The sequence below is a fragment of the Acinonyx jubatus genome, chromosome B1 (assembly GCF_027475565.1).
Source record: "Acinonyx jubatus isolate Ajub_Pintada_27869175 chromosome B1, VMU_Ajub_asm_v1.0, whole genome shotgun sequence".
Taxonomy (NCBI): domain Eukaryota; kingdom Metazoa; phylum Chordata; class Mammalia; order Carnivora; family Felidae; genus Acinonyx; species Acinonyx jubatus.
In genome coordinates, this window is record NC_069382.1 from 107,292,089 (window position 1) to 107,314,023 (window position 21,935).

At 35.8% G+C, this 21,935-nt stretch overlaps 1 protein-coding gene across 18 annotated transcripts in view; it reads left to right on the forward strand.

Annotated features, from left to right (window-relative positions):
* Window positions 1-203: 203 nt before the first annotated feature.
* The window catches only part of CAMK2D (calcium/calmodulin dependent protein kinase II delta), a 310,654-nt gene continuing 288,922 nt past the window's right edge, over window positions 204-21,935 (forward strand). For all 18 annotated transcript variants that reach the window (XM_027063212.2, XM_027063289.2, XM_015074797.3 and 15 more), the window contains exons 1-2: window positions 204-342; window positions 1,965-2,059. In XM_027063212.2, the coding sequence (XP_026919013.1) occupies window positions 278-342; window positions 1,965-2,059 (160 nt within the window). In that variant the 5' untranslated portion in view covers window positions 204-277. The remainder of the gene's footprint in view (window positions 343-1,964; window positions 2,060-21,935) is intronic.

The following is a 21,935-nucleotide window of genomic DNA, read 5'->3' on the forward strand; positions in this document are numbered from 1 at the left end:
GGGGCGGGTGGAGCGTCCAGAGGAGAAGGAAGCGAGGGCCGGAGGAGGAGGAAGAGAATCTGCGGACCGTGGGGAGGAGACCCCACGCCACCCTTTCTGGTCATCTTCCCTCCCGCCCCGCCCCTGCGCACACTCCCTCCCGGGTGAGCTACTTTCGGACGAGGAAAGTGAGGGCGGCCCTGGGTGACAGCGCCGCGGGGCCAGTCCTGGGGAAGCCGCGCGTCTGTTCGAGTCTTGTCCGCCGCGCTCCCAGCCAGGGGCATAGCCCGGACCGAGGATGGCTTCGACTACAACCTGCACCAGGTTCACGGACGAGTATCAGCTTTTCGAGGAGCTCGGAAAGTAAGCGCCTTGGCCCGCATCTGCACGTCCCCTTTCCAGAAGAGGGCGGGTCGCGTTGCCCCCGACCCACCGGCCTCCCGCGTGGGGCGAGGGAGTTTGGGAGACCAGAGGAGAGGGAGGAGGGCCCGCGGTGTGGCAGCTCTGAGGAAGGTGCTGCCTTAGCGAGAGGAGGGGACAGAGGCGGAAAAAGACCCTCCACCCCGGCTGTGGCACATTCCGATAATCCTTAGCCCACCTTCACCCGTTCCCCCACCCTCTAGCCCTAGAGACTTAGTGGATTTACGATCCCTGCAGTTGTAGCTGTCATCCAGAGAAGTGTGCGAGCGTGTGTGTGTGTGTGTGTGTGTAGAGGAAACAAGAACCCATGTAAAATGCAACATAGATCATGTTTTCTGTAAATAGAGATGCCTCCTGGTTAGCCGGCGTGTCGGCCGTACGACCCTCGTACGGATGAGAACTCGCTGCCACAGACGGTGCCATATTTATTGATGCCGAAAGTTCAACTTGGCGTAGAGTCTATTTTGCATTCAGTAGTTGTTCTGTCCAGGAAAAGGGACACTGAAAAGAACTCGACCCCTTGCCCCATGTCCACTCTTATTCTTTGCACTAGGTTATTCGCTCATCATCATCATCCTTCCAATGATTTACGTGTACATCTTCGCATTCTCTGGGAGGATTTATTTATACAGGCAACGGCAAAGACCTGGAGACCGAGAGAAAGCTTCCCAAGGGTAGCCTAGTGTTGTATAAAACGACCTCCTACACCCGACTGGCAGAACTGCTCGGAGAATTTAAGGAAGGGGACCTGAGACCTCCCGAGGACCTCTGTGCTTAGGGACTTAGGGGCTGAACCGTGAATGTTGATTTATGTAGCATCCAACCCAAACCCAGTTCTTCTATCGCTAGTTTCGACTATTACTTATGAAAGGGGTGCGTTTATATGTATGTTGTTGTTTTATGCAGTTGAATTCAAGGGAATGTAATTATATTTTAAATGTAATGAAAATTATATCCTTATATATTTATACGCTGTCTGTTGTTAAAACATGGAGAATATGTCGGAAGAGCAGCTTAATTCAAATCTCTCCCTTCCCCCAGCTCAAAACAGGGCACAGAGAAATCACCATATCAGGATTTGTTAAACCACACAAATGTTCCCAACACTTATATTTTAATGAAAACAATCGCCATATTTACTTAGTTGGAGCCACATTAATTTTTTTTTTTAACAAAATAAATAGATTTTTACTGCTCTTCCTCAGCCATGCTCTTGGCAGGTTTTTTTTTTTTTTTTTTTTTCCTCTCAGCATTTGGTGCTGTGTGAGTGTGAATTGTAAAATGTTTTCAAATTTCATGTGCAAACAAGAGCGGTCATTATTGGCAATTCCTTTCATTTTGTTGATTAATAATGTGTGCTCCCTGTTAAATAAAATTTACTTTTATTCTTCAACATTACGGAAGGTTTAGGTTTCCAGGAAGAATCGTTCATTTTGTGGATATTACTGTAGCGCACTGATGTTTGACGGTTCATTAAATGCAACAAAAATGATCAGATTGCTGTAATTTTTTAGTAGAATATCATAGCCGATTATATTGATGACATGCTAATTATTGGTTTTCAGGGGGGCTTTCTCAGTGGTGAGAAGATGTATGAAAATCCCTACTGGACAAGAATATGCTGCCAAAATTATCAACACCAAAAAGCTTTCTGCTAGGGGTGGGTATTATCAACCACATATACAGTATATGTTAATTTTGTATTTGTCATGTTGATTGTTGGTTCTGTTGTATGTAGATATATACTTATAATTGAACTGTAGACCTACGGTGTCCTATTACATTCTGAGATTATTTCCTTCCTGAATGCCTTGGTATGTATAGGTTAAAAATAAACACACAGAATTTTAATAACAATTATTAAGTAATATCTGTCCTATGAGCACTAGCATAAGTAACTGTATTTTAAAGAAAAGAAGTGTCACAAAGTGCATTTTGCCTTTAGCTGTGCTGTGAAATAACTTTCAGAAATACCCAGGAATGGAAAAGTGTAAGTCTCACAACTGTCATTATTCTCTTTTTTGCTTTTGAGAGGAAAAATAGGTCATAGCTCAGTTGAATCATATTTCAATTGTAGTTACACTTGAACTTAATTCATCAAGGTATATTTAACAGTAATAGCTTTGGGAGGAAAAATTTATCATTGCTATATTCTAGGAAGTTCAGCTTGATTTTGAGGTTTCTGTGTGCAGTCCAGATCTTTACTGGGTCTTCCGCATTAAGGCTTCTCACAGACTCATGTGATGTATTTTACACATGCTCTATAGCCACAGAGATCATTCCTATCATAAAATAGCTGTTGACATAGGGAAAAAAAAAAAAAACTGAAAGGAGCTCACTGCATTCTTTCTGTTTTGTTGAACTTATGCAAAAGTACTTACACTGAAATGTTAGGCATTCTAATTATTGTGGACACGTGTCTAAGGTATTTCCATGGGAATTTACGATGTAATGAAATTTAAATGAAATTAAAATGAACAAAATGCCACAGTATAAGCCCATTTCAGTGACCTGGTTTATTTTAAGTAATGAGGGAAGAATTCTATTAGGGTTAGTTTGCCCCATTTAATTTGTCTTCTAAAAAGTGCTGCTCTCTAGTATCCTGGTGTCATTTTTGGTCTCTGCCATGCTTTTTTTTCCCTCATTTGTTGCAACTTCTACTTTAGGTTTAGATTGGCATTTCAGTTTATTCATTAAAATGAGATTTTGTTGTGATTTTCTTCATCCGATTCTAACAGCACTCTGAGGAAGATCTATGTGCTAAAGTAACCAGTGCCATAGCTTCACAGCTTGAGAACTAATGAGAAGCACGTTACGCTCCATCATGTTCCCCTTTCCCTCTTCTCTCCACAGGAAGGTTTCTAACAGTCAAAAGGAGTTACCAAACTGTAAATGACATTTTAGTTTTTAAAAAGAAAAAATGAAAATTCTCTCAATGTTTTCTTCCTGTGCACTAGATACTTTTGGCAAAAGTAGGAGTATCAGTTCTTCTGGAGGCATGACAACACCTATCCCAAATCTTTCAGTGGCTTTAAATTTTCTCTCAAAACAAATCAGTGTTGTGCTTCGCTTCTCCTTGATTTCCTTAATTAGAGTTCTCCCTCTTCATCCACCATAATTTATACTCCCTGAATCAGAATGGCAAATACATGTGTTTCTGCTCCCATTATTTTTCCATTCTTCTGCCTCCACTCTATGGAAGATAAGTCTTCTCTAGCCTGATGGGATTCCTTCTTCCTGCCAGTGTTCCTTACCTGTTCATACTGTGCTGTAAAGAACAACCTACACCCAAAGCCACCTTGCCCTGTCTGGATTTAATTATTCCAGTTACGTTTAGGAAAAGTAGTTAAAGTGAAGTACTAGAAGACCTGCTTCTCCGTCTCCAATTTCCTTTCTTAACCTGCTTCATGTCAATCCACTGAGGAGTGAGGTGGGAAAGAAGAGGCTTTGGAACTAAATGCTCTGGGTTTAAATTCTGACTCGCCTACCTATTGGATGTGTAATCTTGGGTGATTTACGTATTTTCAATGAGCCTTCATTTTCTTATCTGTAAATGGGTAATAGTGTAACCCTTCCTTTTATAGGGTTTGTGGGGAGTGAATTAATATAGTATAGAACAGTGTCTGCTACATAATATGTATTCAATGAATATTAGCTGCTATTATTATCTCTTGGGTTGCTGAAACAATCATATGTGATTACTTACATGAAAGAATGAAAATTATAAATCCAGTGGCAGCCGTGACTTAGCTGTGAGTAACCAGTTTGAATCTTGGCTTTACTATTTAGTGTGTAATGTGGTTCAGTTGTTTACCTTTTCTTCATCACAGGTTCTTCACTAATAAAATGGGGGAAAGGTACTCATAGTGTATCATGGGTTGTTTTGAGGATTCAGTGAATTTTATGAGAACCACTTCTTCACTGCAAAGTGCTGAGCCAATTTTACCTATTACTGCTCACCTGTAAAATATTATGGTACTTCAAAGTTTTCAATTTATTTTATAACCATAACAATTAGAGCTGCTTATAGCATATTTATACTTTTGAATGTGTGCATGTTTAAGCGGTACCCATATGAAGCTGTAAATACTTAAGAAAGTGCTCTCATTATTTTAAATAAAACATTTCACAGCATTGAGGACCTAGGAGGAGCTCAGTACAGAGTGACTAGGATCACATATGGCTATTAAATGGTTTGTAAAGGAGTTACATACTTAGTTTAATTCCTAAGAACAAGCAAGTACTAGATGTAAAGTATCTTTTATAAAATAGTGTATTAAGATATCAAGAGCATATACTTTGAAATATGAACTCTCCTTTAAAAACACTCCCTTTCAGAATGTAATAATCCTGAAAATTACTTTTACAGAAAAATTTAAAAATAGTATATTTAAGGGAAATTAGAATGATATCTAAATTAGCCTACAGTTTTTCCCTTAATGTACTGGTTTTTTTTCTTTTGGCTATGCATGGCAGTTTTTGTGGAGCATATAATTTTTTGTATAAATTTTTGTTTGTATTATTTAAAATGCCATGCCTTTGTAAATCCAAGCTTTAAGCCTGTTTGTTTTAAAGACCAGGAAGGTCCTCCAACTCAAATAATGTTCTTCAAATGTAACATTACAACTGGAAAAGAAAGACCATTGTCAATACATTTAAGACCATGAGGGATTGCCAAAAATTTGGCTATATTCCTGCACAAATTTACACATCCAACTCTACTATCACCCAGGCATTTTTCTGTGCCTAGATGTTAATGGATTTCCAGCAGACAGTTTCAGTTGCATTTCCTCTCAGCTGTTAGTCACACAAACCATATTTGGGAGACTCAGAGTCTGTTGAAGAATTTCTTTCCTTTTGCGTTAACACGTGCATGCACAGAGCATTCATCATATGATACTGATTAGATAGATTAAGTACACTGATATATAATTTGGCTTGCTTTAAAAATAGTGTAAGAAAGTTTCAAACATCTTCTGTTTTATGTGCAATTTTTGTCTCAAAGTTTTTTTTGTCAGCTAGGAATAGAAAGCACGCTTACTTAGTAAATGGTAGATAGTGATTGTAGAAGTTTATCTCCTGTTTTTACCATGGGCAGTAGAAATTCTATCATTTTGGTCCCAGACAATTAGATTTGTACTTAACAAATCCTAATTTGCCATGCTATTTTGATACTTTGTTGATTTTGACCTGGTTATAACTGTAAGGTATTGACAGGTTATGCAAAGTCCAGGAAGGGTTGTGATTGCAGTTCAGAATCCAGTAGACTGATGGTTCTGATGGCAGATGTCTTTAGAAATAGCATTTGTGATTTATTTCACATTTTAAAGACTCCCTGTGGTAAAATATTTTTTATGATAGTAATAACTTCTTAATGTTCATTTTCCAATGTAATTGTTGATCATTAGAAACCACTTTTTATTACATAGGGTCTGATGAGCCACAAGTCATTATTTTTGTAAAATGCAAATTATAGTAGAAGCTTGAAATAGTATGTGCTATTACAAGTATATTTTAGCTCTACCCTCTTGATAAAGTTAAAAAGGGATTTCGTTTTATATTTCTGCAATACTTCACAGATCTAATACAGTTAAATTATTTGGTATTCTTTGATTTTACAAGTTTTGTTAATTCCCAAATTGATGATCTTAGTAGAATATGAATCAGGACTTTATAAAAACTACTTAAACCATGTACACCAAATTAGGTCTCAGCTATGAAATCTGAATATTGCATGCATGTCCTAAGTAGTTTTTTTTATGTTATAATAGAGATGTCAATAACTAACTTTTGCTACTTTTTTTTTCTTTTTTGGCATCCAGGCAGTCAAGAAATTAGTGCAATTTTTCAGCTTTGTGGTTACTTGTGTTAAGTTGGAAGCAGAAATGAGATGATATAGATGAATTGTTCTGATTATATACATTATTGATTTTGCAATTTGGAACTAATTGGGCTAATTAATATTTTTTGAAAGTTTCTTGGTTTGAGCAATGTTTTAAGAAAAAATTAGTAAAGTATTTTTATTTTTGTATGTGGACTTTCTACAGCTCTTTAATTATTGGGCCCCAGAGTAGTCCTTTCATTCTGTTTAGTTGTATTTGCATTTTTACATAGGTTTTGATATTAGATATCTATTTTCCTCTTTTAGTGAATGAGAATATTATTGATGTTCAAACTGGTTAGGAGATAAAAATGCATATCTACATTTCCAGAAAATAATAAAAATCCTTTCTGTATTCCAACATGGTTATAATATGCAAACTTAATATAAAGAACATGGTTGTCAGGCATCTGACTGTGGTATCAATAACTAGTGTCAACCTCTACCTGACAGATTATGCAATAGGAATTGAACACCTGGAGAATCTTTATTGTTATACAACGAGATTAATACTTCTCATTTCCCTTGAAATATTGAATCAATTTGGTGTAAAAATTAAAATTTAGTAGTAAATTTTTTATGGGCCTTTTAAAGTTAATAATCATGAAGTGCTATAAGGCACATACTAGGATTTTCTTGGGCATTTAAGCTCATTGTTGACTAAAATTTTATTTAATTAAAATTTTTTTTCTTGGGCTGATACCAAGGCAGACCAACTCCTACTGTCTCTTAGGCTGAATTGATACATTTTTTTTTTAAACATCTGCCCCTCCACATTTGTTAGGGTATGGTGTGCACAGTATTTTTTATTATTGACAGTTAAGGATTGTTCAGTGAATTGTACTGCCGTACATTAGGTGGAAGCTTGCAATACTGTTACTCTAAAATATAATACCTTTGTAGTAATTTGCTTTTATGCTACTTTATAGATTACTAAGCACATTCACTTATGTGGCCTTATTTTATATATTTTTATTTAATAAATATTGCATAAGTATAGTGGGCAGAGTGTTAGGAAAAGTAAGGCTATCTACACAAATAGACATAGAAGACATAAATGGTATAAGTCTAGCTTGAATAAAGTGCTGTTGATTTTCAAAGGAAGGAAAGGTTATTTCTGCCTGGAGAGATGAAGGAAGGCTTTTATATAATATGGATTTAAATAAATTTTAAGTACCACAAGTCTAAAACCATTTGGAGAGATTATATAAAAGAGTTTAAATATCTGATTATAATTAAAATATTATTTTACTCAGATGGTAAATTTGTTGCAACTATCAGTATAAAGTTACTTTTAGAATAAAATAATTTTTATTAAAACATTAAAAAAGGAAACTTTTTTAGATACCAAAATTCCTGATCCAGTTAAGGGAGATAGATCATTACTTCTTAAGGTGAGTTCATAGACCTTTCATCTACTGTAAACTCTTTCTCTAGTATAGGGAAACTGTCAGGTTTGGAGGAGAGAGAGAGAGAGTAGGGAGAGGACAGCTTTGCTTGTTGTTTGTTTGGTTTTGATTTTAAATATCTGAACTATCCTTGTAATCATACACAGTCACAGAACAAAATCAAAATTGATTTTTTAGTTAGGCGAACCCCTTTGCTGGTACTATGGTCTCCTTTTAACTTTTTAGAACTTTATTACTACCCAAATCAATAATAATAATAAGATAATAGGAATGGTAATAGCTATTATTTTAAGAGAAACTTCTAAGTGACAGATATATACTTATAAGATACTTTGTTTTACTTAGTTTATTGTTATTATTCAATTTTTAAATAGAGGAAACTGAGGCTGTAAGTTACTAAAAGCCTCAGTATTAGTCAGTAGTGGAGTCAGAATTTCAAACCATTTTCTTTGGCTCTAAAGCTTGGCTCTTTCCACCACCACATCCCATTGATTGCTGTTACAAAGAACTTCTCTTAACCTCTCTGTACTTATCAGTATGTGCTTGACTGATCTCCCCACTAAACTTCAGGGTCTTTCATAAAAAGGACTATGTCTTCTACAGCTTTAGGTCCTCAGTGCAGTGTATAGAATTGAGTATTTGTTTGGGAAAATATATTTAGAGTTCCGCCTTGTGAGAGAAGATAGTATTTTAATTGCTGCAGTAACATAAAATCAAACTAAAGTTTGATAGTCCTCTGTGCTCTTTCCTGGAAAGAAAACAGTGAGGTGAAGAATCAGTGGGAAAATGATTACAGAAGAATGACATGTTTTGGTAAACTTAATTCATTAACTTACTGCAAATATCTCAAAACACACTAAGTTCCTAGGACGACTTCTTCTAAATGATTCACTTGTTGCTGAAAAGAAAAACTTAGCCCTTAACCAAAGCCCAGAGGAACCTACTCAGAAAGGCATTTTATTTCTCAGGTTCCTCTTGTTTGTGAAGCATGGAGGACAGATGTTTGTTGTTTTATTGTTTCTTCTTGGACAACACTATGTGCCAAATGCATACTAACATGTGGCAAGTGAAAGAAAAACCTAAAACTATTAAGTTTTATAAATATTTTATAAAATTTTATAAAATTTATAAAACTTGGCTGTTTTATGTTTGTTGGAAAAATAACTTAGGTGCAGCAAGTCATATAAAGATACACAGATAATATTGTGTAATATTTACGTACACTTAATTGTTTTACCTAAGGTTATTTTCTCTTTAAATTACATGGGGATTGGAAACTTTTTATTACCTAACATCTTAAGTATGAAATTATATTTTATAAATCATAAAACAGTAAGCATCCAATAAACCTCCACTCAATAACTAGAGCATTCCCTCTACTTTTGAAGCTACCTGTGTGTTCCTTGCTGATCCTCATCTCTTGCCTTGCTCTGAGAGTTAATCACTGTCTCTTACTTTTTAATTTTTTTAAGTTTATTTTTTTGAGAAATAGAGGATCTCAAGCAGAGCCCTATGTAGGGCTTGAACCCATGAACTGTGAGATCATGACCTGAGCAGAAATCGAGTCGGACACTTAACTGACTGGGCCACCAGGTGCCCCAATCTCTTACATTTTTAAAAGAGAAATCTCTTTTTATTTCCCCATGCCCTGGGACTTGTTAATTAACTGGTTGATTTCAGTTGGCCAATCAGTTACCAATGGAAAATCTGTGCCCTCTTTATCAAGGTACATTTATATATGTATAACAATATATGTATTGTTGTACATGTATAAATTTAAAATTTATGGAATAAACTCATATTAGTACATAATTTTACCCTATCCCTTAGGGCTAGGGAAGGCTTAAATTATATGGAATTTTTTTAGTAATAGGAAATTATTTTATTCCTACGTCTTTTTGAAGCATTTTCATTAATGATGATGTATACACATTGAAATAAAGCAGGAGTAAGTTACATAAAACTACCTTATTAAAGGTAAGTATAGTACTTGAAAATTAGATTTCTCTTTTATCTTCTAGAGAAGTTGTAGAGGTCAGATATGCCTCTACATATCTGTAGAGGTCAGATATCATGGCATTAGTGTTCAAATTAAAATTTATATTTTGGTGAAGAAATATTTAGGTGATATTTGGAGTCTGTGTTCTGATAACTTGGATTTCTGCCTAAGTGTATTCAATAGTAGTCCAGGCCCAATTCTGCTTGTCCCTGGTGGACTCAGTGATTTCCCCCTTCTATGAATGGTGCCTTACTTTTCCTGGACTTTCAAGCATGCTTGATTATCTTTCTTCTCCTTAACCCATCTCAACACTTTCCATCTCTTCCTTTTTCACCATTTTAACTTGAGCCCTTTTTTTCTTAACTCTTTTAAACAGCTTCCTAAACAGATTTTCCAGCTAATGGTTGCCATGTTTTTTATTCATTTATAAAGTTCATCGTTAGACCTTTTAGTACCCACTGTTCTGGACATCTTGATAAGTTGTAGCGATACAGAGGTGAAAGATAAGAGATCTGCCCTGAAGTATTTTGTGATCCATTAGTGTGGATGATAGCCTGCTGAATACAGTTTAGTTTTTGAATGTTGTAATAGAAGTATACACAAGGTTTTCATGTAGATAAGGGCTGGAAAAGGTTGTTATCACAGATTTATTGAAGAGATTAATGAGTGAAATTATGTTTTTGAATGGCAGTTGAGCCTGGTACAGAAGGGAGAAATGGTTGCCCAGGAAAAGTAAGCAGCATGTTCAAAGGAAGGGAGAAAGTTCTGGCTCTACTCTCCAGATGGAATGAGTACACCTAGTGCTGTTGAAACCCTATCTCCTTTAAGACTCATTTCAGGTGCTTCTGCCTCCATGATGCCGTCTCTAACTTACTCTCCACCCTTACTTTCCCTCTCTAGGCAGAAGCGGTTCTTTTCCTCTTCCTCTGAATAGCTTTTTCATGTTTTTTAAGCAACTGATCACATTTCTCTTTTTGTGTTTTAGTTATATATGTTGTAGCTTTCAAACATCTTGTGGACATTTTTAAGCTTACCATTGAATCTGTGCCTGGCACAGTAATTGTAAATTACTTATAAATGTTGAAGATGCTTATAAATGTTTGTTGAATGAGGGGATAAATGAATGAGTGAGCAAATAGGATTCTGTCTCCAGAAGTAGATATATGTTTAACAAGGAGAGACCTTTGGCAGGTAAAGTAAGTGGAAGTTGAGCTAAAGCTTCATGCCAAATGGAATACACTATTGAAAATAATTTTTAATTCATAAATTATTTCATTAGTTTCTTGATGACAAATTATGCTTTGTTAGAAAGAGTTTTGTATAATTATGTAAATTTTTGAGCAATTGTGTAAATTCTTGCTGGGGTGTTTTGTTTTTTTTTTTTTTTTACCATGTAACATAAAGTGGCTCAATAAGAAGGGGTAACATTTTCATGGTCTGCATGTCCATTAGTACCACTTTAGTAATGTCAGACTCAGGCTATCATTAAATTAATGTTTTATTTATTTTTGAGAGAGAGAGAGACAGAGTATGAGCAGGGGAGCGGCAGAGAGGGAGGGAGACACAGAATCTGAAACAGGCTTCAGGCTCTGAGTTGTCAGCACAGAGCCTCACGCGGGGCTTGAACTCATAACTGCGAGATTATGACCTGAGCCGAAGTCGGACACTTAACCGAGCCAGCCAGGTACCTTATTATTAAATTATTTTAAATGTTTGGATTTTTAAGTTTGTATCCATTCTCATTCTCCGGAGGGAGTTGCTTTTTGACTTATCTTTTAACTAAGCTCATTTTAAAGAGCATTTTGGTGATATATAGTTTTGGATTCACAAATCATGAATATTATTTGCTTATAGAGGTTACTTGACTTTTTAGGAAAGACAGAGGCCAGCTGTTAGAACTGCCATGCCTGTCAATTCAGAAACTTGGTAAAAGGACTGAAAAGTGTGCTTGTTTCAATATTGGAAATCCCTTAAAGAAAATATATGTTTTAAAGCACTTATTTCCTTATTTACTGGGGGTTTTACAATTCTACAACTTTATGGTGTATATATATATATACACCACACACATATATGCACACACATATCTTAAGAAAATATGCTGTTTTCATAAAAACATTCAGAACATTTGTATGTAATCATGGTGGCAAAATGATATGTGATTTGTGAAATTAGTTCAGCTGAACGTTTTGACCATTTTGTAGAAACTTTATCCATGATGAATTTTTTAGTAAAGGTATATATGCTCTCATATTAAAGATCGTATATATGTATGTATACACACTGGGTATAGGGAGAATTGTATACTATGGACATATCTCTGAAACAAATTTTAATGATTCATTACCAGTTTGCATAAGACATTAACAGTTGTATCAAAATATATATTCTAATTATGCAATCTGGAAAAATACAGAAAAATAGAAGACAATATATTCATGGTTCAGTTTTCCCAGTCACTGCAGACATTTAAGTAGAATACTGGACTAAACTGTACGGTTTTGTGTCCTGCTTTTTTCCTTAATATTTAAAAATTTCCCTATGTTACTACAAATCCTTTGATTTCTTATTAACAATTATACTTCACTGAGTAAAATATTAGTATACGTAGTATTGCTAGTTTTTTTTTAATTGCATTTTGCTATGCTGACATAATAGTAAACATTGTTTTGTAAAACTTTTTCATATTTCTGATTCTTAGAAATACTCACGAAGGAGAATTAGTGCGTTAGAAGATGTAATATTATCAAAATTTTTGATGCATTATTGCCAGATTGCATTCTGCATGTTTAACATATTCCCACCAGTGACGTTTAAGTGTGCTAGTGAAAGTGAATTTTGGGGAGCATTATTCTAAATTTCAATTTAATCATGTTGTTCCAGATCATCTGCTAGGTGTGGATAAACAAAGATAGAAAGGTAAGGTCCTTCTTCTCAAGGTGAAGTAGATGTGGAATCAAGTAAATTACCATACAGATAAATGACACTATTGAAGTGTTTACTCATTCTGAGGTGTAAGGACATAACTGTTGGGTTGGTAAAAGGTAAGGGAAGACTTCCTAGAGCAGTTAATATTGAACTGGGTTTTGAATAACCAGTTTTGAATTTAAAGATGGCTAGAAAAGATAATAAATTAATAAGAAATTAAAAAAATTAATGAGAAGCAAGTGTCAATAAAGAGCGAACTTGAAGGAAGATACATACTTTTCTAACCCTGAGTGATTGACTTTCCATGTGTAAATTTTCATGAAAGGATGCAAAAAGTGATGAAAGAGATGGAAAGTTTTTTTTTGTTTTGTTTATTTTTGTTTTTGTTTTTGTTTTGTCAGTGAATCATTAAGTACAGCACAATCTGTTGGAAGGTATTAAATAAGGTGGTTGTGGATTTTACAGCTCTGAGTCATTAGGGATGAACAGCTGATAAGAGGAATATCAACCTCTAATCAATCTCACATTTTGTTTTATTTTGCTCTGGGGCAATACAAAAAAAAATTAAATGACTAAGTGGAAGATAAAGGAGAGGAGGATAATTAGAGATTTTTTTTTTAAATGAACCAATATTATAAAAGAGCCCTAGGGAATCCTGTTTCTGTTTATAAACCAGAAAAGCTAGATAGTCTCTGCATTTGCAATATTAGATTAATAACTGTTGCAAAAAAATGTTTGTGGGTTTCTGTTTAAAACCAAAAGTAAGATGTCTAATATGCCCTGCCTGAATTCTCAGTGTCTGTAATAGTACCTGGCATTTTTCACAGATACTTATTGAATAAAATGAGTGAATGCTGGACTCCCAAACTGCATCATCTTATGATTAATGAATGTGCATTTAGGGACCCAGAAGTTTTAGGAGTAATATTTGTATACATTATTTCTTTTTCAAAACAAAAAAACAAAAAGCAAAAACCAAGGAAGCTCACAATTGCACAGTGAGATTAATTCTGTCACATAATTTATATTTTTGTAATGTTTATTTATTTTTGAGAGACCTAGAGAGACAGAGCGTGAGAGGTGGAGTGACAGATCGAACGAGAGGGGGACACAGAATCCAATCTGAAACAGGCTCCAGGCTTGGAACTATCAGCACAGAGCCTGATGCAGGGCTCGAACCCACAAACTGTGAGATCATGACCTGAGCTGAGGTCAGACGCTTAACCAACTGAGCCATCCACATGCCCCTGTGATATAATTTATAATTTAGCACAGGCTGGTGTTTGGAAAATAGTCATTTATTCTCATCATTAAATAATGGGCAAATCTCTCATTCACTACTTGGAAGATAACTTCAGTTGAAATATTTAACCTCTTTAAGCTAAGTTCAGCATTGCAATGTGTTTTCTCCAATTTTAGAAGAATCTTAGAGCTGTAAAAAAAATTGTAAGATTTCCTCAGTATATTAATATTAAGGATTGTGTAAATCAAAATTTAAACAGGGAAATATTGTTTTACCCTGTGCGCACATGTGTATGTGTGTGTGCATTTATAAGTAAGATTCATGGTAGAATGATTTTTTTTGAACTTGGGGTAGGAGCTTTGTTGAGCAGAAAATCTATTGTGATTCAAGGTTGATATAATCATTAGCATGCAGGTTGGGAAAAATTCAAATTCCAGATTGCAAGCAGAAATTTCAGGGTCAAAGTCCACTCCTGCTTTCTTAATTGTAGATCTGATTTCAGAACGTTTTTTCATTCTAGTAGAAATGAGAGGGAAAAGATAAAACTGTCAAAGAGAACAGTTTGCCTCCTGTAAATAGACTTGAGACCTGCTTTTCTCTAATATGTGATTTGGAAATCATTCTCGGGAAAAATCCTTGCTTTGACTGCTTCCCATACATCTTTATGTTCAGGGAAAGGGAAAACAAAATTGTTATCCTTAAGTTGGATGGAAAGAAAAAATTATACTTCATATAATTCACAGAGAACCAATCACTGAATTACTTATAGCTCCATATCCCTCATTTAGTTCTGATAGTCATAGCGTGATATTCTGCCAATGACATAATAAAGAGAGGGTCCTAAGGCATGAAGAGGGATGGCTAAAGGATCACTTAGTTTATCTTTTAAAATAGTAATGACTTTTAAAAATGGAGTTCATATTTTTTGAATTTTTGCAAACTTTTTAAGGTAGGAGACTTTAAGGTATATGTTTTGAATAATCCGAATGGAATAAATCCAAATTTAGAAACACCAGTATCAGAAATATTCTGTGAGCACTCACAAGGTCAGTTTTAAAAATAGCGCTTAGCTTTGAGAGGATGATTTCTCCCCACCCTGCATATAAATGTTTTATTCAGACCTTCAATAACAAGCTTTCAAAAAAAAAAAAAAAGAAAAAAAGAAAGAAAGAAAACAAGGGAGGGGAGTGTGAAATGAGCCTTTTGAGAAATCCTTGTATTTAGCATCTTTCATTCAAGGATCTTAAGATGTTCCCTAATGAGTCTCCTAGTACTTCTAGGACGTGGGATTCATGTGCCCAGTGCTGTAAGGCCTGCCATTCCAGAGTCGCATGTTGCAGCTGCTTCCTAGTGCACATCACACTCCCTCCAGAGCCAGGGAATTGAGGAGGCAGTGTTACCCAGCTGTAGGAGCATAGGGGCAGAGAGATTTAGGGAGTAAGGAGTTACCGACCTGATTTGGAGTTTGGTTAGCTCTCTTGGTCAGTAGCCTTATTCCTACAACAATGCTGTATCTTAAATTTTTTTTTAATGTTTATTTTTATTTTTGAGAGAGAGACAGAGTGCAAGTGGGGGAGGGTTAGAGAGAGAGGGAGACACAGAATCTGAAGCCGGCTCCAGGCTCTGAGCTGTCAGCACAAAGCCTGACACGGGGGCTCAAACTCAGGAACTGTGAGGTCCTGACCTGAGCTAAGTCTGGCGCTTAACTGATGACTGAGCCACCCAGGTGCCCCCCCAAATGTTCTGTCTTTAAAACATTTGATATCCTGTTTTAGCCTCAAGAAAATAAACTCTACCTCATTTTTCATCTGTGCGACTGTGTACCTTTGGAAGTTTGACATTTAATAGTGAGGAATATGAGAGTTTATATGTACTATTATTGAGGGAAGAAAGCAAGGTTAGCATTTTCTTTAAAAGACAACAGAAGAGAACCATTTGTATTATTCTTGGGCAAAGCGAGCTATAAGGGACATGGAAATAATGAAACATGGTCAGTTCCCACACAGAACTTACAGCTTGATTTAGAGAATAGGAGACACACATAATTACAGAAGAGATAAAGATGAGTAGCGGAAGAATGTAGTATGATGATTCAGTGTACCTTAATGACATTTAGTTGTGGAAACAAGAAAAATAACATTGAGGAAGTAGAAATTAAGATGGATGGATGGAAGGGAGGAAGAGGAACAAGGACACTAGGGTGCAAGGAGTCCTGTAATGTTCAGTGAAGAACCAAAAATACCTGTTTAGGAAAAAGAAAGATAATCTGTGGGAAATCAGGAAAAAGCTTAAAAATACATAAAATGTTTGATTGCCAAGTTGAGAACATTGTCTTAAATATAGTGAAGGCACATTAAAGAGGTCATCTAGGATGTTACTTGGCAGCAGTGAGTAAGCAGGATGGATTGGCAAAGAGTGTGAGGTACTGAGATTCTGAAACCATAACCTAATAAAAGATGAGGAGTGAGGATACAAGGATAACTGAGCTTTGAAGTTTGAATAATGGGGAAAATTGTAACCTTCATGTAACAGATCAAGAAGTCAGAATCAGCTGAGTTTGATGAAGATGATGAACTGACACGTGTTTGATGTACAAGCAACATATTTCACATTGAATACTGTATCTAAAAGACCATTGAAAATTGGGTATGATCCTTGAGAAAGGGCCCCAGGAAGCAGGGCAGTAGGGGTTAAGAGCATCAGCTCTGAAATCAGATTGCTAGGCTTTAAGGCCTGGCTCTGCTATTTCCTAGTTCTTATGATCTTGGGCAAACTTCCTGATTTCTCCAAGCCTTGGTTTCCTTATTTATATAACAGCAATAATCAGTTTAGCTACTCTTTGCGATTTGCAAAGAGTTGACAGTTAAAGCCATACTAGTGGAAAAGATCAGAAGGGAGAGAATATAGAAAGAAAAGAACAGAGGCCCTAGGAGAGGTATGGGGGAATACATCCATTTTGATGGATGCTAGGAGGAAGTAGGACTAGCTTCAGAGAAATGGAAAGATACATCTGAAAAGGAGGAGGGAAACCAGGATAATTCAGTACTGTGACTCTGAGGTAGAGAAGTTTTGAAAAAAAAAAATGTATGGCTAGTAACATTCAATGCAATTGAGAAGTAGAGGGAAATGGACTGAGAAAAGGGCCTTGTTTTTTCATAAAGCAGGATTTCAGTAGTGTTCGGGAGGAGATCATGAGCATTGGGCCAGTCTGTTATTCATCTCTACATTTTTGGAATCGAGCATACAGCATGAAATATAATAGGTATTTAATAAATATTTGCTGAATGGATAGAGAAAAATTATTTCTTGGGATTAAAGAATAAATGGAGATGACATGTAAAACCTTGCTTGTTTAGTAAAATAGGAAAAAAGAGACAGACATACTCAGGAGTAATTTCAGGGATTAGCCAGGTCAAGGGAATTAACAGTGATAAATAAAGCTGAAGTTTATTTGGAGGAAGAGGAACAAGAATCAGGAAGGGATAGAAAAACATAATGCAAGGCAGGAGTGTAAAGTTTATTGGGAAGTCATGGAGACTGTTGGGTGTTAGTGGGAACAGAAGATTTGTTTAGGAAAAAACACATTTTTCCTCCTTAGAGGGATAGCTGGAGAGCAAGAAGATAGTGCACACGCTGTGGTATTTTGGAGATGGAGAAGAAGACAGCTACAGTTCATCTGACATTAAGAGAAATGGAAGTAGGATTGAGAGCTTGGAGAGAACAGATTTGTTATGGTCTTTGGGGTTTGTAAAGAAGAGTCCACCAAAAGCATTGTGCAGTGGATCATTAACAAGTATACCTGACATGAATCTAGCCCAGTAGTGACCAGAGAGGGCTCTAGGAACCCACTAGGGATTGACAAGGTGAGTCAACAGGGATGCTGGTGCTTTTTAAGCATTTAAGGAGATAGACCCCCCCCTTTTTTTTAACACATTAATTTTCCTTAATTGGTATAGCTAGTAAACATAGAGCAGCTAGAATTTAACACCCAACTTAGGTAATAGCAAAAGACCTTGTCATTCTGTTATGTTTTCTCTGGGTACATCCAGCAGGAGAGATGAGGTGGAGAGGCAGTTAGAAAGCAGAAGCTTGGGAAGAAAATTCTATTCTTCCAGAATGACAGCCAGAATAATTCCATTTTGGAATGTTTGGTAGCTGATTTCTTTTGTTATCTGAAAGAGAATCCTGGGGAATCTTCAATTCAGAATCTAAATTTCCCTTATTCCTATTCAATTTCATTCAATTTCTCTGCATAAACAAAAGCCTCTGTAGGCAGCTTTTAATGGTTTAGAGTTGTACATAATTTCATCAGTAGGAAGGCACTGTTTATGTAGAAAAATTACTGCAGATCAAGAATATGTAATAAATAAAGACATCAGCTAGTTCATTTTAGATATTTTATTACCAAAGTTCGTAAGGTTTATCATTGTGAATATTCTATTTCATGTGTGCCTTGCTTATTTTCCTATCTATATGTCTCTGCTTCATTGACTATGATGATAAGGGCTTTGGTGTGATAGCTTTTCCCCAAAACGTTGGTGTTCTTAATAATTTCCTTAAAAGTCTGTGTCATTTTTCATTTGTTTTTTTCTGGGTCTACTGAAAAAGCAAAGCTTTCTTTGCTCCCTGAGAAAAGCAATGAACCCAAAGACTGTTATCAAGGTAGATGTGATCTGAATGTGTGTCCTTTTTTTTTTCCTTCTCACATAAAATGTTTCTCTGCTCCCTTATTCATTTCCTCATTCTTTTTCCCTTTGCTATTACTATTGATGTTTGATACATAATTACTCCCACTTTTCTCTCCTACCACCAAATTTCTCATGAATAAAACTGTCTTGAGTTCAGACTTGTAAGTTCTAGAAAATAAGAAATCTCTACAACTTTCTTAGCTTTCGTGTAACAAGTGGAAATTTTATGTCTTTTATGCTGATGTTTTTGTAGCCCTGGACTTTCTCTAGTTCCCCAAGATCTCATGTCTTATCTTACCCTAATTATATCAGTCATCATTAATTCATTCCAACAAATATTTATTGAAGCAGCTGTTATGTGCAGATATAGTTCTTGATTTGGGGGGTATAGGGTGAGCAAAGTTAGTGTAGGGGAGGCTGGAAGAATCATTTGGATAAAGTGGTATGAAGTAAATAAAACAGGGCTATAAGTTAGTGACCTAAAGTGAGGTTACTTTATACAGGTCTCTCTGAGAATGTAACGTTTGAGCTGAGGCATTAATGGTAAGAAGAAGCAAACCATGAGAAAATATGAGGGAAGAAAATTCCAGCCCAAAGGACCAAGGTGACAGCTTGCACAGGGATAGAAAGAAAGTAATTATAGCTGGAGTGTAATTAGCAGAGAAGAGAAGCAAACAGTGATCTTGGTAAGTAGGCAGAGAGATTGGGAAGAGACTTTGGCCAATGTTAAGGAATTTGGAACTTATGTTAAAAGCACTCATAAGCCATTTTGAGGATGTGGAGCAGGGAAGTGATGTGACCAGCTTTGGGCTTAAAAAGTCTCTCTCTGGCTGTCATGTGGAAAGTAGATTGTAAGGGTTTGTGAATGAGAACAAGAGTAGGAGACTATTTCAGTCTATGGGAGATGTGAGGGTGGGTGAGAAAATATATTTTGGGAGAAGAAAATACAGGACTTGCTAATGGAAGATTGTGAGATATGAAGGAAAATGAAGAGGCCTGACTACTGGGCTTATGGCTGACTCCACTATCCAATGGTGGCACTATTACCTGAGATGGGGAATAGTGGAGTAGAATTAGATTGGACTGGGAAATCAGGAATTCAGGTTTTGACATTAAATGTGACACATCAACCCCCAAAAGTAAAACTCTTACTTTTTAGCACTTATTCCCTATTCTTGCCTTTCCTCCTCTCCCTCAACTTTAGGCAACCACTAATCTATTTTCTTGCTCTATAGATTTGTTTTTTCTGGACATTTCATATTAAGTAGAATCATATACAAAATATGTGATTGGCTACAAAATTTGTGATTGGCTTCTTTCATTTAGCATAATGTTTTCAAGGTTCATTCATCTTGTTGTAGCATGCTTTATTTTTATTATTACTATTATTATTTATTATTAATGTTTTATTTATTTTTAGGACAGAGACAGAGCATGAGTGGGAATGGGGCAGAGAGGGAGGGAGACACAGAATCCAAAGCAGGCTCCAGGTTCTGAGCTGTGAGCACAGAGCCTGACGCGGGGCTCGAACTCACAAACTGTGAGATCATGACCTGAGCTGAAGTGAGACACTTAACCAACTGAGCCACCCAGGCGCCCCAGCACATTTCATTATTGAATGATGTTCCATCTTATGGATATAGCACATTTTGTTTATTTATCAGTTGATAGACATTTGGATTGTTTCTACTTTTCAGTTTCTATGAATAATGTTGCTTTGAGCATTTGTGTCCAAATTTTTTGTATAGACTTATGTTTTTATTTTTCTTGCATATGTACCTAGGAGTGGGGGAAATACTATACACATGCAAATTCATACACACACACACACACACACACGCACACTTTGGAGAAATGCAACCTAAAGAGATTATGATATAGATAGTACTCTGTAGTTATAGTGTAATATAGGAATTACTAATCACTAGAATGATTAATTTGCATTATGACACCTGTGCATATAACAAATAGGTAACAAAGTATTATAATTTAGATATTTTGATGTGAGAAAAAAATTGAAATAAAGTTTCAGTGTAAGAAAGTGAATTATTACCATTTTCCCTTTGTGTATAGAAATACACATATCACACCAAGTAAGAAGGTCTTTGTTTAACCATTATTTTAAATTAGCTGTGTCCAGAGTTGAAAAGAACATCTGTTTCATGTCAAAGAACCATCAATCCAATCTGTCTATTCCTGAGTGATCTCCTTCCTCATGTTCACTGTTACTAGAAAGAATTTGGCATGGGGATCATTATTTGTATCATGAATTTTTTGCTTTTTGTTTTTGTTTTTTTTTTGTTTTGTTTTGTTTTAGAATATTGATGCAGATGGGTATTTTCCTGTTGATTGAATGCAAAGTATGGTAAAATTCTTATACTAGACCTACTCCTTCTATTCCCCTTTTGTTATAGAAGTGCCTATTTCTACACATTACTTTCCAGGCTCTGGCATATACTCATAGTCTGTTGACACTGGAATAAAATTTGCTAGGCTTTTTGCTTTTGCGGTGAGAATTGTTTTGGGGAGTGACAGGGGTAACAGGGGCTGTGAGGGGTGAGATGTGTAGGCTGTAGTTGTCTTTCACCAAGACCCCAGATAAGCTGATAATCAGTGAGAAGTTTCATTTTCATCTTTTACACCGAAGAGTGAATTTAGGATTCATTGAAGGCCTAAGAATGCAGCAACTTGCCTTTCTTTCGCCATGAAATTTGAATGATGAATTTCAGTTTTCTTATGTGGCATTATATTTTCTTGATCTGACAAATACAAGATTAACCCATCTATGGAGTACTTCTATATATTATACTTTTGTTTAATTTCTTTTTTTAATTTTTTTTATTTTATTTAGATTTTTAAAATTTTTTTATTTTTGAGAGAGTCAGAGTGTGAGTGGGGGAGGGGCAGAGAGAGAGAGGGAGATACAGAATCCAAAGCAGGCTCCAGGCCCTGAGCTGTCAGCACAGAGCCCGTCACCGGGCTTAAACTCACAAACTGCGAGATCATGACCTGAGATGAAGTTGTACGCTTAACCAACTGAGCCACCCAGATGCCCCTATGTACTATACTTCTAAGTGCTGTAAACAATTTAGGAATGGAAAAAAACTAAGGAAGTCACTTTATTGAAGGGGTATTCTAATTTACAGTTAACATTAACCCTGCTTTGCATTAATGGCAGGACATTTTTTGGATGGGTTCTATATTGTATATATTAATAATTTGATGTATATTTTTAAGCGAATTGATAAGTATTGTTCACATTACATCTTTCATAAAATGTAATTTTATGAAATTACTGTAATTTTAAAGACTAGTTGGATTAATAGCCTTTTAAGTCTTCCATAGTTGACTTTTCTCAGGAAATTTTTGGTGTCATGGAGAAATCCAT